A 16,380-nucleotide genomic window follows, 5' to 3' on the forward strand; every position below is an offset into this window, starting at 1 on the left:
TTGTAAATACTACTATACCAAGAATTGTTAATAATTACTTGATCATTGGGATAGTGTAGAACTAGGGTTTTCGTCGAGCTTAGAGAGAATGATCCATAGTGGGGAGAGAAAATTGTGCTATTGTGACCAACTTTTAATTTACACTATTGGAACTAGGTTCGTAGCCCCAAATTAAATCAAACCAGTTACGTTAATTAATTTTGAAGGACTTAAATTTAAACAGTCTTGTATAAACAGTTTGCAAGATTAATTATGATTGCATATATTCTATTCAATATGTGAACAACTGAACGTAAATTAAAAATGTGTATACAACAAGACTATACACATAGCAAATGACAAGGATAAAATAAATTTAATCATATATGGCGTTCTTAACTATATATATTGTTAATATATGCAACCATACCCTAAATAAAGAAATTTAAATTGGGTAATGTGTCGCGTAAATATCTCGTGATTGTGTAATTGTGTTCGTTTTGCGTGGATTTTGGACTTTAGCAACTAAAAAATAAGTTACTGGTATCACATTTTTAACATGATTTTCATATATTTAATCCAACCACATCTCTTCATTCATATATATGTTGTTTAAATTTGAAAATTTCCACTAAATATGTAGATTTTATAACCATGTTTTGAGCTTATAAAGTTTTTTTTTCATGACCCGATAGAGTGTGAATGACCTATAAGCCACTAATACATGGTGTATATATACAGATTACTCGAAAGCTCAAACTTAGCACTTGTAGAATTACTATATTCCATCATTTAAAAGGTAAATAGTACTACTATAATAAACGTTGAACTGAAAAAAAGGTGTGAGTCAAATAAGCAACTGAAGGACAAGGTGTGACCAGCAGATCTGGATGAATAAATGTTGAAATATTTCACATTCACATTCAATCCAACGTTATAGGAATCAGAATTAGTTCAAACACTTAATGAGATAATACAGCTAGTAGTTTTGGATGATGAAAATATACATATATATGCATAAAACAAGCTGACAATGTCCAAAACCAAACAAGGCACATTTCCTCCTCTCCTTCTCAAGGTTTAGCAGGTGCCAGAGATTTGGCTCTTAGATTCAGAAATATTCCCCTACAAAACATGCAAGAAAATCAGATTTTTTTTTTTTTGAAAATTTGAATGAAGCATATCATATCTGGGACATGAGGAGCAAATATATTCTCAATGAGGAGGAGAGCATTGTACCAGAAACAAGCAAAGACGCCTTGGACAATAACACGGAACTGCAGTGGAACGTACTGATGATTTACCCATCCAACCACAGGCCGGAACTGCATATTAGTAGCACATATATTAAATACTACTGTATATGAACTTTTTCCAATAGTCATTAACAGCAAACATTGAAATTTTTTTTTGTTTAACATCACTTACTGTCCACGATGCATATATGACAGTTGGAAATTCCTTCCTGATTTTAGATTTTGTATGGATCCAGGGTCTCCCTGTGCAAAGTATACTATACAAGTCAATAAGATCTTATACAGGATACAAATTACTACTGAATTAGTAAATTATCCACACTTTCAAAATATTGCCTACACATATTATTAACCATGCCTTGAGAAGCGAGAACAGAGGAATGAAGTGAGAATTGTACTTCAAAGTGAGAGAATTTTTATACAGTTACCGATAACATGCAAGAGCAAAAGATATTGCAAGCTGAGAGAGGCTGTGGTGTAAACTCACCCTCGATAACTAAGCCATAGTAAATCATAAACATCAGGTTGTTCCAAGGTGAAATTGTAAGTTGCTCCAGTACCACCTGAAAGGTTTCATTTCTCAATTTACTCAGGGCTATTCATTTATCAAGATACCAGAAATGTCATACATAAGTATTTCTTATTAATGCCAGAAATTGAATGGAATGATGGATTCAGAAATAATAAACTAACAAGGTCAATACAAGAATCGGGAGTACCTTCTTAGCTACAGTTTTTGGGTCCTTCTTCCCTTTGAAAATTTTATCCAGCAATATGTGGAAATAATGGCTTAAAGGGCCTAAATAAGCTGACCCAAATATCTGCATTTTGGGGATTTGAAATCAAATAACAAGTAGTATATGCAGAATTCAGAAACATGACGCCCCTTGAACAACTTGAACTTGTCAATAATTTCGAAAGAAAAGTTAGAAACAATGGAAACCTATCAATAAGTGCATGATGTGCATCCATAAAGCTACACTATCTGCAGGGAACTCTTAAACCTCTATCATCATAACTTGGGTACATCATGCCTCTAGAATCGGAGGTGGTGCCACACATTCATCCTTATGGGTCCATTGAATTTCAAGCAGAGTGCTTTGGTATAAAAATCATCAATCATGCTGCATTATCTTTCCTTCCAATAGAAAAACAGAATGCTACTTCAAGTTCATAGTTATCACTTATCAGTGTCTAATACCACACTAAATATATTACTCTACTCTCCTGAAATACTAGCATTTTACCTGAGCATATAGAAACTGAAATGAAAGATATATTAAAACCAAATATGCTAGTCTATTAAGGTGGCAGTAACACACGATATTGGAGAAGAAATGACACCCTGCAAGATTACCGATAATCCCCTAAAGGATAAAACATACTCCTACTAGGAAGGTCATCTACTAGACTATTACGGTACAACCTCATCTGCCTTACAGATCTAACTAATCAATCACATAAGGAAGGCATCATTAAAGAATAAACAGTTTGTTTAACTTCAACAACTCGAAGAATCCTTAAACCGATTCCATTTACAGAGGTGTTGTTGATAAAATTAGCACAAATGGGTCATCGAATTGAAAAATTTGTTTACTTTGGTTGATCAGTGTTAAATTTTGTGGAATCAATACACAACGTGAATAAATAGTAGTAGTAATTTGAGTAAGAAGCATACCACTTTAAGAAGAAGTCGCTTCAGCTGAAGCTTCTGAATGCCAGAAAGCTTCTGCGCTGCAATATCACTCACCGCCGACAGCACTCCCGCCGTTATCATCTTCAATTAAAATTAAACATCTTAAAATTTTACTAAAAGCAACCCTAGAATCCGAAGGGGAAAACAATATAATCAATCACATGAAGCGCAAAAATGTTATAATCAAGGAAAACAATATAATCAATAACATGAGAACGGAGACCTGGGTTCTGAGAGGGTGTCGCTGGAGCTGCAGCAAGTAGTGCTGCAACCCCTTCTTCGCCACTGATCCCATCTTTTCTTGCTCACTCCACAGTTCCAGCACACCCTTTAATGTCCTAACTTAGAGCGTCGGTGACGGGGACTGGGATTGGGGCCATTCGCAAAAATTACGGTTCATATCCACCCTCGCGTTCTTTTATAATATTAGGAGGTGTTTTATTTAAGGCAATTGGGAAGTGTTTGGGTTTGCAAATAGGAGTATTAAATGCTCAAAATCTGATCTTTTCACGTGTTTGGTTTGTCGTTTACTAATTTTGTAGGGCTTGTATTATGGACTCTGACCCGCCTCATTATTGCTCACTAGTATCTATTAATATTATAATGGATTAACTATTAATTGCTGAACCTTTTTTTAAAATTTGTTTACTTTTTACTATTAATTGCTGAAACATTTTTCTTAAATTTATTTATTTTACAAAAGTATAAGATTTTAACTTATGTAACCTGTTAAAGGCATTAATTATTAATGGCTAAATTTGATTTTAAAGAATTGCATCTTATGTAACTTACTTTTAATATTGCAGTCTACTCAATTAAAAAAAATGGAAAGCAACTTGCACTCTTTGCACAATCCTCAATGTAGAAATGAAGGTTTTCAATCTTTTCAGTCATTTCACCTTTTACAAAGTAAAATGAAACAAAATAAATTTGTAAGGTGGAAATCATTTGATGAATTAGAATTTTGGGATATTTAAATCCCTCAAAAATCTAATCTCTTTTTATAAGCAGTACAACTGTAAATTTTGGTGGAAATATTTTTTGAATAAGAAAGATATAAAATAAAATATGCCAAAAATAAATTAAGTAGGAAGAGAAAATAATATATCAAAAGCATAGTTAAATTGTGGAGTAATAGGAAATAGTACTAAATTTCCAACCCCTCTGACCCCCTCTTATTCTTTTAATCTCACCTCCTCATCCTTGTTCTACTTTCTCTCTCTCGAGATATATATGAGCATACATATATAATATTAGCATCTATATAAAGTGTCGAGTTGGTCATCAATATTGTCCACCAATGAAATACATTGGAACTTGCACTTACAAATTATGACAGTATATATATTTTGGCTTCAACTAAAAATGGGTACCATTGCTCTCAATTAATGATATTTAAAATCTATTGCTTCACAATAATCATATAACTACTAAACTTAATCTCAACTCTTTGCGCCACCTATTTCTAATTGTATCTCTCATTCTCTCTCTCTTCCTTGCAATATACTGTACGAAACCAATAGTGAAGAAATAGAGACTTCAATTTTATGGCTTAAAGTATATTAAAATAAAAGAAAATATATTATATTAAAATAAAAGAAAGAAATGACATTGATTTATTGATCTATAAATCCATTTACATAGAGTATTGTTCAATAAAACATAAAAATGACATTGTAGATGTTGTTTATTTTAGATAAGTTGATTTATTGACCTGTAAAAAAATGTACTCCATTTAATACTATTTGAAATTATTTGATTAGAATATATATTTAATGGACTTATGAGAATTAATACATATAAATAGAGAAATAAAACTCAAAACCCATTTTACAGTTGAAAACTAAGATATTTAATCTTTTATAATTATATAGTACTCAATTATATTGATACGACAAACTCATATTTTATGGAAAATGAAATGCATTCCATTCTATTTTCTGTGCAATTATTGCTCCACACTGTCTATACATTTATTGCCTATTAACCAAAACAATGGAAGAGAAGTCCATCTAACACTCAAACGTACAAAATGATAAAAAAAAAATTACTACTAAAAAGAAAAAAAAAGTGCATTTGGCACTCAAATGTACAAAATGAGTACACAATGATAAATAATATTACTACTCCCTAGGAAAGTACTCTCTCTTCTCTGCTCCTTTCACCCCTCTTTATCTCTCACTCCTTTCATCTCTATATCCCTCCTTTTTCAGCTATTCAGTTTCACTTCCTCTGTATAAATGGTTGGACAGATCCGGCAAGCCACGGCCTATACTAATTTCATTAGTGTCTTCATCTGTTCTTGTATTTTTCCTCTACTGGATCTGTACTTCTCTTATCATTCTCTAATTTACTCATCTTTTGATATTCAATGCTTGTTAATATCTGCAAAAACCCAGAAGATGTTGTGAGATATTGGATTTAATAGGAAAAACAATGGTGAGTATTAATAGAAGGTAATGTTGTTGTGGTTTAAAGAGTTAACCTATATAAAAAAAGAAAAATGTTAGATAATATTCACGTACCTTAAATATCTGCAAAATATAAATGGTCAAGAACTCAAGATAAGAAACAAAGTATTAAAATAAAAAAATATATAAAGATGAAGAAAGATATGAAAGTAAACGTAGAGAGAGAGGAACCTATAATTTATGTAAAAAAGAAAAATGTTAGATAATATTCACATACCTTAAATATCTGCAAAGTATAAATGGTCAAGATAAGCAACAAAATATTAAAATAAAAATAAATATAAAGATGAAGAAAGATATGAAAGTAAATCGTAGAGAGAGAGAGAGAGAAGAACCTGTAATTTATGAATGCGTGTTGTTGCAACTGATATTTATAGAGCAACTTTCTAAATAATCTTGGGTTTTAAATTTCAAATTTCAAATTTTTTTTGTTCTAGAATGAACAGATTTCCCCCCTTCTTTAGCTCCAAAAAAAACCCTCCATTTTGGAGGGGGGAAACCCACATTATTTTTGGGAGGGAAAACCCACGTTTTCTTTTGGAGGCAAAACCTACTTTTTATTTGGTGGGAAAACCTTATTATGCTATGTGTTTCATATGCATACAAAAAGTATTTATATATATATAGATGATGATGTTTAGTCAGCTTTACAATTAAAAATGATGCTATTATCTTATAGTTTTAATGCATGAAGGTGGTGACGTCATTTTAACTATTGGTCAAAGCATGGAAGTGTGAGTTGGTGCCTACTACTTGCAAAATTCCCCCCAAATCGAAAATTTGAAAACAGGGGGAATTTCCATTTGATTTCCCCTCAAAAAAAGCCGAGCTTTTAAGTATAGTATAGATTTCATTGGTTATGTTATCTGCCCAAATTTGAAAGATATCAGTGTTAAAATTTATCGGGAACCTGAAATTACCAAAGTGTTTTCATTTTTCCATTATATAATACTTCCTCCGTCCGCCATTAGGAGTCCTATTTATGAGCGACACGAGTTTTAAAAAAATGTTAAGAAAAGTGAGTGAAAAAAAGTTAGTGAAATAGCGGTTCACTTGTATATAGTAAGTATTACTCTTTGACCCGACACGAGTTTTAAGAAATGTAATGAAAAGTGAATTGAAAAAGTTGGTGGGATGTGAGTCCTACTTTTAAAGTATTAGTTTTATAATAAAATGTGAGTAAGAATGAGTTAGTGGAATATGGGGTCCACTACCAAAAATGATAAAAGTGAAATGAGACAAATTATGTGGGATGGCCCAAAATGGAATACTGAGTCAAATTATGTGGGACGGATGGAGTAGTTTTAAATGAAATGTGAGTGGAATGAGTTAGTGGAAGGTGAGACCCTATTACCCTTTATGGTAAAAGTGAACCGGGACTCCTATTCGCGTACGGACTAAAATGGAAAAACAGGACTCCTATTCGCGGACGGAGGGAGTACATTTCACGCCTCTTTTTATAGTTGCACTCCGCCGCTCTCTTCTTCTCTCTGCATATTTGTCGTCAATTGGCATCGACAACTTCTGACTTACTGTGGGCAGCTTCTCGGATTCTCCAGCAAATTGAAGCTAAATCAATGTTCAAGCATTGCCTAACCAGTAGAGGAGAAATCACGATGAAGAGGGTGAGGAGAGGCTGTAAATTGTGGCAACTTCTCCATATATTTATTGCAAGGGTTAGATGATAGGGACCCCGAGATAGTAGACGTGCATACCAACGAACCACGACCAAGCCATGCAATGAATGACGTGCAAGACGAGGGACGCAAGAGCAGAGAAAGAACGCGCGAGACGACAAGGAAAGAGAGGCCGAAAAGGATGCGGTCCAGACCCGCGAAGTCCAGGGATTTCATATCTTCGTGAAGATTGGAGAGCATCTTTTTATTTTTGCTATTTAGTTATGTTATTTCCATATTTAAACATTATATTGTTTATACTTATTTTATTTAATCTTTTCAGATTTTTTTCTTGATTCTTTCCCGAATTGTAGAGTCGAATCAAGCAGGGTTGCGATCCTATATTTATAGGATCTATCAGAGAGTCAAAATCATCGAGAATAAAAAATAAAATAATCTTTTCTCGTGAAAACCCTATTCTCTTCCGCCGCTTTTGGTTTTGTTCATTGTTCTTCATCCCAAAACAGGTGTTCAAGCTTCTATGATAGGATCCGAAGCCTATCATTAGATGAGGGTAATGTTGAAAATAAGTCAAATAACAAAAATATATGAGGGTATGTATGTAAATAAAAGCTATTCTTAAGTTGCCTAATAATCAAACCAAACGCCAGAGTTTAAACTACAGAAACTTTAAATATCAAACTAAACAATTGTTACATTTCTTGCATGCCATGAAAAGGGAATCACTATCAGGAAAAGGGAATCACTATCAGGAGCCTTCCCTTTTCTTGAGAAACCATAAACTCTACTAATTTTTTTGCTAATTTCATAATTTTTCTTTTATATTTTTCTTTTATAATATTGTTTGTGAAATAATAAGTGTAGCATTAGATCCCATGTACTACAAGTTTTAACTATAACAACATTATAACATGACAAGTCTTAACTAAGACAATCAATGATTCAATATTGTAATGTATCCCGCTCAACTAACATAGACAGAGAACATTTTCTTTTTCTATATCACGCTATCGTCGCACCAATTCAACCAACTTATGTGCAATATTTTCAAAATTTAAAAACTTGGTATATAAGTAAACAAATAATTAAATAGAGATTGAAAAGGATACAAATATCGATTAAATACACAAGAAATCTATATCTTCCGTGGAACGTGATTTGAAAAGGTAAAATGATTTGACCAAAGAACATGCGATTTCCTGGCATTAGAAGTTGCAATGATGATGCATACCAATTTGAACCACACGCTAAAAAAATCGAATTCAATTTCCATTTTCAGGACCACAAATTCTTGCATGATTAATAAAAACAAATAAATTTATCTTCGTGTCATATGGTTTCATGCATCTCTGTCTCATCTGATTAAACTTCCCAATTTAGAGAACATTAAATTATACTCCATCCGTCTTTTATTTTGGTCCGTTCACGAATAGAAGTCCTGGTTCATAATTACTCCCTCCGTCCTATACTAGATGTTATACTTTCTTTTTTTCGTTTGTCCCACAAAAAATGTCATATTTCTTTTTTTAGAAATTAATATAAATATACTATTTTCTCTCTCCACCTAACACACAAAACAATATCTCCTAAAATCGTGCGTCATTCTCCAAGTATGTCATCTATTATAGGACGGAGGGATTACTATAAATGGTAAAGAGGCTCCACATTCCACTAACTCATTCCACTCACATATCATTTAAAAGTAATTCTCCCTTCGCTCTACAAGAATATGCACTATTTTTTTTAGTCCGTCCACAAGAATATGCACTTTCTAATTTTGAAAAGTTTTTTCTCTCTAATGAGGTGGGACCCATTCCCCACTAACAATATTTTAATTACTTTTTCTGTCTACCTCTCTCTTACTTTACCAATTTTACATTAGAATCTGTCGAACTCAAAGTGCATATTTTTTGGGACGGAATGAGTATATATAAATGAGACTCATATTCCACTAACTTTCTTCCACCCAATTTTCTTAACATTTCTTAAAATCCATGCCAGAATGAAAGGAGACTCTTATTCGCAGACGGTAGTAGTATTTGAGAGGTTTAACGCATGACATCACTATGTACGTCACCCAAGTCCATGACGCAACCCCTTTCCCCAAATTTCACCTCAATATGCTGGGTCCATAGTACTGGGCCACGCGAACCATTTTTTAGAATATTGTTCACAAGAACGGGTCAGCCCGAATCGGCCGTCAAGATAACTTCAATTTTCTTTCCTAGTCAAAATATTTACATTTCTAAATAAAACTAATAATAATAAGAAATATTGACATTAGTTTGTCCATGCAATATAAATACTACATATGCAGACGTTGCAACATACCAAACTAAGTATCCTACTTAGAAGATAGCAAAGAAGAAAAAGGGCAACTTATTGTTATTCATCAATGGCTGCACTATCTTCAATCCCTTCATCAATCTCTTGTGCCAAAAATTCCATATCAAAGAAAAGAATTATCATCACAAATGCAACCAAACCCACAAATTTTATTAACATGTCTTTAGATATGAAGTCAGATGATGATAAATTAACCGCCAAAATTCCCCCCCAAAACGACGTCGTCGCAGCAATTCCGATCACTCTCCAGCCATGCAACAACGATACGGCCACGGCCAAGCTGTACGCAGTGTGGGAGGCCGTGGCCGACAGGGTCGAAATGCACGCGAATATCGGCGAGCAGCGCCGCAACTGGAACTCGCTTCTATTGAACTCCATCAACATGATGACCCTCACAGCCACCGCCATGGCCGGCCTCTCCGCCGCCGCCGCGCATGCGCCGGTTCTCCCCCTGAAGGTGTCCTCCGCCGCGCTGTTCGCGGCGGCCGCGGCGATGACGGCGGCGGTGAACAAGCTCCAACCCTCGCAGCTCGCGGAAGAGCAGCGCAACGCCACCAGATTGTTCAAGCAACTGCACGAAGAGATCCAAACCGCGCTCATCCTAACCGATCTCGTCACCGAAACCGACGTCGCAAGCGCGATGGAGAGGGTCCTAGCTCTCGACAGAGCGTACCCTCTCCCCCTGATCGGTGCGATGCTGGAGAAGTTCCCGGCCGAGCTAGAGGCGGCCGTGTGGTGGCCGCCGCTGAAAAAGTCCGAAAACGGAGGATGGTGCGAGGAGGAGATGAGGGAGATTGTTAGGGTTTTGAAGGAAAACGATAAACAGGAATATCTCAAGTTAGGCAACACGGCTCTCAAATTGAACAAGATGTTGGCGGTTTTAGGGCCGGTGTTTGCCGGTTTGGCGGCGGTTGGATCGGCTTTTTCGGATTCTTCTTCTGGCGTTGGAGCGTTGGCCTTAGCTGTTGCGGTTGGCGGGGGCGCCTTGGCTACGGTAGTGAATAGTGTGGAGCACGGAGGACAGGTGGGGATGGTGGTGGAGATGTATAGGAATTGTGCTGGATTTTTTCAGAATATGGAGGAATCTATTGAATCCGCCATTGGAGAGGAAGGAGTTGAGGGCAGTGAAGACGGTGAGTTGATGGAAATGAAGGTTTCGTTGAAGTTGGGGAGGAGTGTGTCGCAGCTCAAAGATTTGGCTTCATCTCGGCAACATGGAACTGACATCGATGAATTTGCGAGCAAATTATTATGATATTTTTGTGAAAGTAGTAATTTTTTTTTTCAAGATTATTTTGTTGTATTAATTAATTTGTATCTGTGGGTTGGTATATAAATATAAATATTTTTCATGTTTGGATGATTTATCTGAACCTTAACACTAGTACGTGCATTTGAAAACAAAAATATGTTGCGACTTTGACTGGAACATTTGTAGTACATCACAATGTTTGAAATTTTATTACTACATCAGTTTATGGCCAATTTTAAGCTATAGTCGTATTTGTGAGAGGTTTTACTTAATTTTATAAAAGGTGAAAATCCGAAATGGTCAAAATAAATAATTAAAATTAAAAGTTAGCTATTCACTACTAAAAGTTAGCAATGATCAATAAAATCTACTAGTTGGAGAAGACCGCAGCAACTTATAGACGACTGCGAAGGTAAAACATGAATAGTTGACCAGGTTTAAGGAATAATATGTCAGTCTATTTATAATTAGTTTGTCCTTTACTGGATTGTTTCAATTATCTGTCATAAAGTCATAATTCATTCCTTTTGTATGGGAGTTGACATAGTCGGATATTTAGACTAACCATTATACTTATACAACCATATTTACTATTGGTAATGTTTTGTACTACCTCTATCCCTGAAAATTTGATACAATTTACCATTTCGGTCCGTCCCTGAAAATTTGATACACTTCACTTTTACCATTTTTAGTAGTGAACCACATACTCCACTAACTCATTCTTACTCACATTTTATTATAAAACTAATACTTTAAAAGTAGGACTCACATCCCACCAACTTTTTCAACTCACTTTCTATTACATTTCTTAAAACCCGTGTCGGGTCAAAGTGTAGCAAATTTTGGGCGACGGAGATAGTATCATATTAACAAAATCACAGACAAAACGCAGTAAGCTAGCTAATTTACTACTCCTACATTATATACTTATATGCTAGTTACAAGGTATTGGGAAAAATGATTTGCATACCAAGAAAGTTTGTGTCAAAATTTATTTATGGGTGGTAATATTTCATAACACAAGCAAACAGGCCTATTTATTTCAACAAACATCACCGATCGAATTGCTATCATCAACTTCTAACTCCTACAGAAATATCAATACAAATGCAAAAGAAAGAAAAAACAAAAAAACTCTCATGATATGAAATTTGATAGTTGATTGCAGCATTTTGAGTTCACAAAAAAAAAACACCTCAGAAGCAACAGTTATTCGGCAAGTAAGAAAGAATCAAGATGACTTGTAATACTTGGTGGGAACAAAAGGCATTTTAGTGATGGATCCATCGTAGGACTTCCCTCGTACGACAATCTTTAGTTTGGTGCCATTCTTGTGATGTCCGGATTTCACATACCCCATGGCTATGTTTTTCTTAAGACAAGGGCTGAACCCTCCACTGGTGACCTCGCCTATATTTTGGCCCTTCTCGTCTTGAATCTCACAGTGACTCCTGGCAGGCGGGCCAGCAGAGAAGATCCCGACTCTCCTGATAGATGGCCCTTGTTCGATCTGCTTCAGTATCACTTCTGCGCCCAAGAATCCGCCTTCTGCCCTTCTTCGCTTCCCTATGGCCCATGTGAGTCCTGCTTCTACAGGGGTTGTGTGTTGCTCCATGTCATTTCCATACAAGCACAAGCCAGCCTCCAGACGAAGACTGTCTCTAGCTCCTAACCCTGTTAGCCTCACTTTGCCTTCGGATTTCTCCAAAATTGCTTTTGCCAGATCGACTGCATTCTCAGATGGGACTGATATTTCAAAGCCATCCTCACCGGTGTACCTGAAAATTTATCAACTTAACCAACCCTTTCTTTTTTAAGGACTGCAGATGTTTTACTTCATTTCTACTTGGTTTAAATTTGAATTTACAAGCCTTCTAGCTCAAGGTAACCAAACAATCCCCTCTCCTAACGCAAAACGAATTTCTGATTTTTTCACTCCCTCTTTCATGTGAGAAAATGAAGGTAGCATTATGCAATGATAAAATGTAAATAACACACAAGTGAAACTACAATTTTCCACTCATAGAATATCGATTAGCATTTAAAAGGTCAATGTCAGAAGGAGATAGAACTACTTTAGCTCAAATATATTCACCACAGAAACTAAGTCTTTCCTAAACTCATATTTCAGCACAAGCACTGCATGTGATAATTTCAGTACGAGAGAGAGAGAATCTCAATGTTAAAACTAAGCCACCAAAATTCCTCATCCATTGTGGACGTACTTTGATCAGTTATATCGCTCTGATATATATATTAGAGAGACTACTGTGTTAAACTTTCACCATATTTCATAACTATTAGCATGACTGTTGTGGAGAACCGTATGAAAAGCAGCATTCCTAGAATCCAGAGCATATGAAGAAATTCTAACAGCTCAATGAATCACTACAGTCCAACTACTCAGTAAATATTATGAAGAACGACCAAATAAAGAAACATACCCTGTTCTTGTGAGGTAGCAGAGCGCCCCATTGATATCCAACACCTGGAACTCACCAAAGTACAATTTACTCAAATCTTCTTTTGTCAAGTACTGCAAAACTGGGGCAGCAAGGGGTCCCTGCATCAAGATATAAACAAAATTTAGACAAGTGGAGCAGCAATACATGTACTAATGGCATTGATGTTGCTCCTTTGACTTATCATGAGATCCTGCTCAACTTCCGAGATACTTTCACCAAAAGACCTCGATTATTATCTTACCTATGCACCAGAATATGTACAATTTCTGTCCAAAAGTTCAACAACAAGTACATAAAAATTGGAAAGGAGAAATGTAAAGACTAACCTGGAGGGCCAAAAGAGACCGCTCATCGTGGATGTGCCAAGAAACGTCACCACCCTTTGATGTGAATGCTTTCATGTGTTCCTCGATATGGGCAAGATCCTTGTCTCTGCATCCAGCATTCACAACCAAGTAAATGTGCTCATTAGTCACCTTAGTGATCACTGAATCATCGATTGCACCACCTTTCTCATTTGTAAAGACAGTCAAAGTCCCTGTTCCGGGTGCAAGGCCAGCAACATCAGCAACCACAAGCTTCTCAAGAAAGGAGATGCAGTCTTTTCCTTTAAGACTCAGACCACACATATGTGAAACATCAAAGAGGCTGCCGTTTTCCCTGCAGTTCAACGTTGAGTCTATAATCGAGTCTTTGTACTGAATTGGCATGCTCCAGCCTGCAAAAGGGACCATCTTCCCGCCATGAGCAACATGGAAATCGTACAGAACTGTCTTCTTAAGGTCCGCCTCTGATGCAAAACACCGGCGAGCAACTGTTTTCTTATCGGACTGAGCCAAGCGGCGGGTAATTGATTGGCCAAGTTGCCACAATCCCCCTCCCCTCATATTTCTAAGTACCTGATTGCAAGAAATTTACAAAATTTACTAAAGGCAGGCAAATTCCAGACGAGCATTCTTACTGGAAAAGCATATTCTCTAACAAATGCAAGGTTGTGAGATGTGATTATTAGATTAAAAAGATAGACAAAGTAAAGCTCTTGATAAGGCTTAAAATCACGTTTTTTGGAATTAGCTAGTCAGCAGTGAGGCTTTATAGCATACAGTTCGTAGGCAACACAGCTAACAGAAAATAAAATCTACCGAATAATTGCAAAATCCAGCCTTTTTTACATCAAAAGCACAATCGACGAATAAACAATAGTTCGTATAAACTACTGCAATATAGAAATCAGACAATCTCATCAATGTAGTAATATCGAGAAGATGAGATTATACGAATTAATGAAACCAGATCCGATTCTAATCTTGATGAAGCGTGATGGGAAAGACCAACTCACCAACCAACCCAGAGCGAGAAAAGAAACAAAATGAGCAAGAAAAAAAAAACACGATCTTGAGTAAATCCATTTAGAAATGCATGTATAAGGCATTAAGATTGAAGAGAGGCAGAACATTCAGTACCTCACCAACTGAAGAAGGAATTTTTTTTCTTGAAAACGGAAATGTGGGAACCCAATCAAGTATCTATACGAGGCATATATATAGGGAGAGAGAAAAAAAACAGTTTATATCCGATTTACGGAATAATTTAAGCGGGTTGGAAAATGATTTTTGACATTGCGGATGCTCTAAATGTGGGACGGAGGGAATAATTATTTTATTTGAATTGGTATGGATTTAGACATTTAGTGGGTGGTGGAGGCTCTTTCAGCTGTGATCAGCACCCATCTTGAGTGAGTGGTGATACGATATTCAACTACTCTTTCCATTCCCTCTTTGTCTGCTTCTTGGTAAGTGATGGGACTATCGAATTGTATTTTGGTCGTACCTTCTAATAAATCCATAACTAGAAGAGATTCATTCTATAATTGAAATATATATGGAGATGAACGTGCTGCAAGGTAATGATTTTATCAATTAATTTTGAAGTTTACGTGAAAAATGGAAGTTTTAAGTTGATGATAGATATTAGTAAGTTCAAGTTTGGTTGCTTATTATTCGGACAAATTACCAGACTTTTAATAGTAAGATAAATGTCACTAATTGCATTACAACTGAAAACCATCTTTATCACTGGCATTGAGTATCCTCAAGGAAGCGATGCACCTTGAGCCAAGTCACCAGGAGCACCAATATCGCCACCGCCGCCGCCACCGCTTCCGCCATCACGTTTACTGCTTCCAATGCCCCCAGTTCCACTTCCACTTGAGACATCATCGCCAGCAAATTTTCCACCAACTCCACCACTCCCAAATCCTCCGCGGAAGCCCCCACCACCGCCTCTATATCCACCAAAGAAGCCCGGATAGGGGCGGAAGTGGGGCCGGAAAAACGCCGCCTCCATGTCAGCCCCTCTCTCCATGGTCCTGCCACTGATGGCACTCAATAAATGTGGTACAAAATCAATTCTGATAAACTAGTCAAGAATCAAACTGAGAGCTCAAATTCAGCTGCTACGGTAAGCTCAGTCACCCTCTCGTGACCATGAGTGTGCCGCGTCTTCTACAAAGGTCTGGTGCGATGCCCCTTCGCTCGCCCACACAGCAGAGCGTTTTTGGGTATCGGAAGCTCATCTCTATACGATGTCGATGAGGTGTACACCTTGAGATACAGCTGCTGCCCCAGATACTGCCTCGCCCATTCCTCGGATCTTATGTTCCACATTCCCACGTTGTCCAACGATACATAAATGGCAGTCCAAGAACTTGGATACACCTGCCATTACATTTAATCATATGATTAGAGTTGAATGCAAAAGCAAAAAAACAATCTTTTCTTCATATGGTTTAGCTCACTTGAGTGGTGCAGCGGGCGATGGTGTCCCTCAAGTTGTAGCGCGATCTGCTTGCTTCAGTCCACTGGCCTCCGTCCATTCTATTTCATTCACATGTACAGTTAGCAAATTAGGAAGAGGATGAGATATATATGCATTATAACAGGGTTGATGAACTCAAAACTCACCCAACAACAAAGAATGAATATCCATCCATGTGCCATGACTGCACAGTTTTCTCCCAGTTCTGAAACACGATCTCTACGTAATCCCGGTAGTTAGCTTGGATGACAGAGGTAGCAAGATACGCGTTTCCCCAATTAGGTCTCTCGGAGATGCTTCCAATGCTATATACACCTCCAATGTTAAAGTAGTCCGCCAGCTTCAAAGGGGTGTCAGGGGAGGTATACGACACACCATTCACTGCATATCGTTGCTTTCCATTGATATACACAGCAGAGTTGGCAAGCATGATGGTCTTAACCGGCTTCACCTGCCCA

General features: G+C 36.7%; 4 protein-coding genes across 4 annotated transcripts; 1 reads left to right on the plus strand and 3 right to left on the minus strand.

Moving 5' to 3' along the window:
• Positions 1-839: 839 nt before the first annotated feature.
• Positions 840-3,340, minus strand: LOC125187326 (peroxisomal membrane protein PMP22-like). The gene is made up of 7 exons (XM_048083891.1): positions 3,155-3,340; positions 2,914-3,012; positions 1,955-2,056; positions 1,723-1,798; positions 1,408-1,478; positions 1,219-1,304; positions 840-1,104 (listed from the first exon to the last, which is right to left on the minus strand). Exons 1-7 carry the CDS (start codon positions 3,224-3,226, stop codon positions 1,053-1,055), a joined length of 558 nt encoding a protein of 185 aa, XP_047939848.1. The 5' UTR covers positions 3,227-3,340; the 3' UTR covers positions 840-1,052.
• A 6,048-nt stretch (positions 3,341-9,388) lies between these two features.
• On the plus strand, positions 9,389-10,677 carry LOC125188990 (probable F-box protein At4g22030). The gene has a single exon (XM_048086139.1). It carries the CDS (start codon positions 9,435-9,437, stop codon positions 10,638-10,640), a length of 1,206 nt encoding a protein of 401 aa, XP_047942096.1. The 5' UTR covers positions 9,389-9,434; the 3' UTR covers positions 10,641-10,677.
• A 1,078-nt stretch (positions 10,678-11,755) lies between these two features.
• LOC125188989 (aminomethyltransferase, mitochondrial) lies at positions 11,756-14,655 on the minus strand. The gene is made up of 4 exons (XM_048086138.1): positions 14,569-14,655; positions 13,432-14,004; positions 13,085-13,203; positions 11,756-12,418 (listed from the first exon to the last, which is right to left on the minus strand). The coding sequence occupies exons 2-4, from the start codon at positions 13,990-13,992 to the stop codon at positions 11,872-11,874; spliced, it is 1,227 nt and encodes a 408-aa protein (XP_047942095.1). The 5' UTR covers positions 13,993-14,004; positions 14,569-14,655; the 3' UTR covers positions 11,756-11,871.
• An 840-nt stretch (positions 14,656-15,495) lies between these two features.
• LOC125188991 (L-ascorbate oxidase homolog) lies at positions 15,496-16,374 on the minus strand. Its single transcript, XM_048086141.1, has 3 exons — positions 16,069-16,374; positions 15,903-15,981; positions 15,496-15,822 (listed from the first exon to the last, which is right to left on the minus strand). Exons 1-3 carry the CDS (start codon positions 16,350-16,352, stop codon positions 15,610-15,612), a joined length of 576 nt encoding a protein of 191 aa, XP_047942098.1. The 5' UTR covers positions 16,353-16,374; the 3' UTR covers positions 15,496-15,609.
• Positions 16,375-16,380: the final 6 nt, after the last annotated feature.

The sequence above is a fragment of the Salvia hispanica genome, chromosome 5 (assembly GCF_023119035.1).
Source record: "Salvia hispanica cultivar TCC Black 2014 chromosome 5, UniMelb_Shisp_WGS_1.0, whole genome shotgun sequence".
In the NCBI taxonomy this organism is placed as follows: Eukaryota; Viridiplantae; Streptophyta; class Magnoliopsida; order Lamiales; family Lamiaceae; genus Salvia; species Salvia hispanica.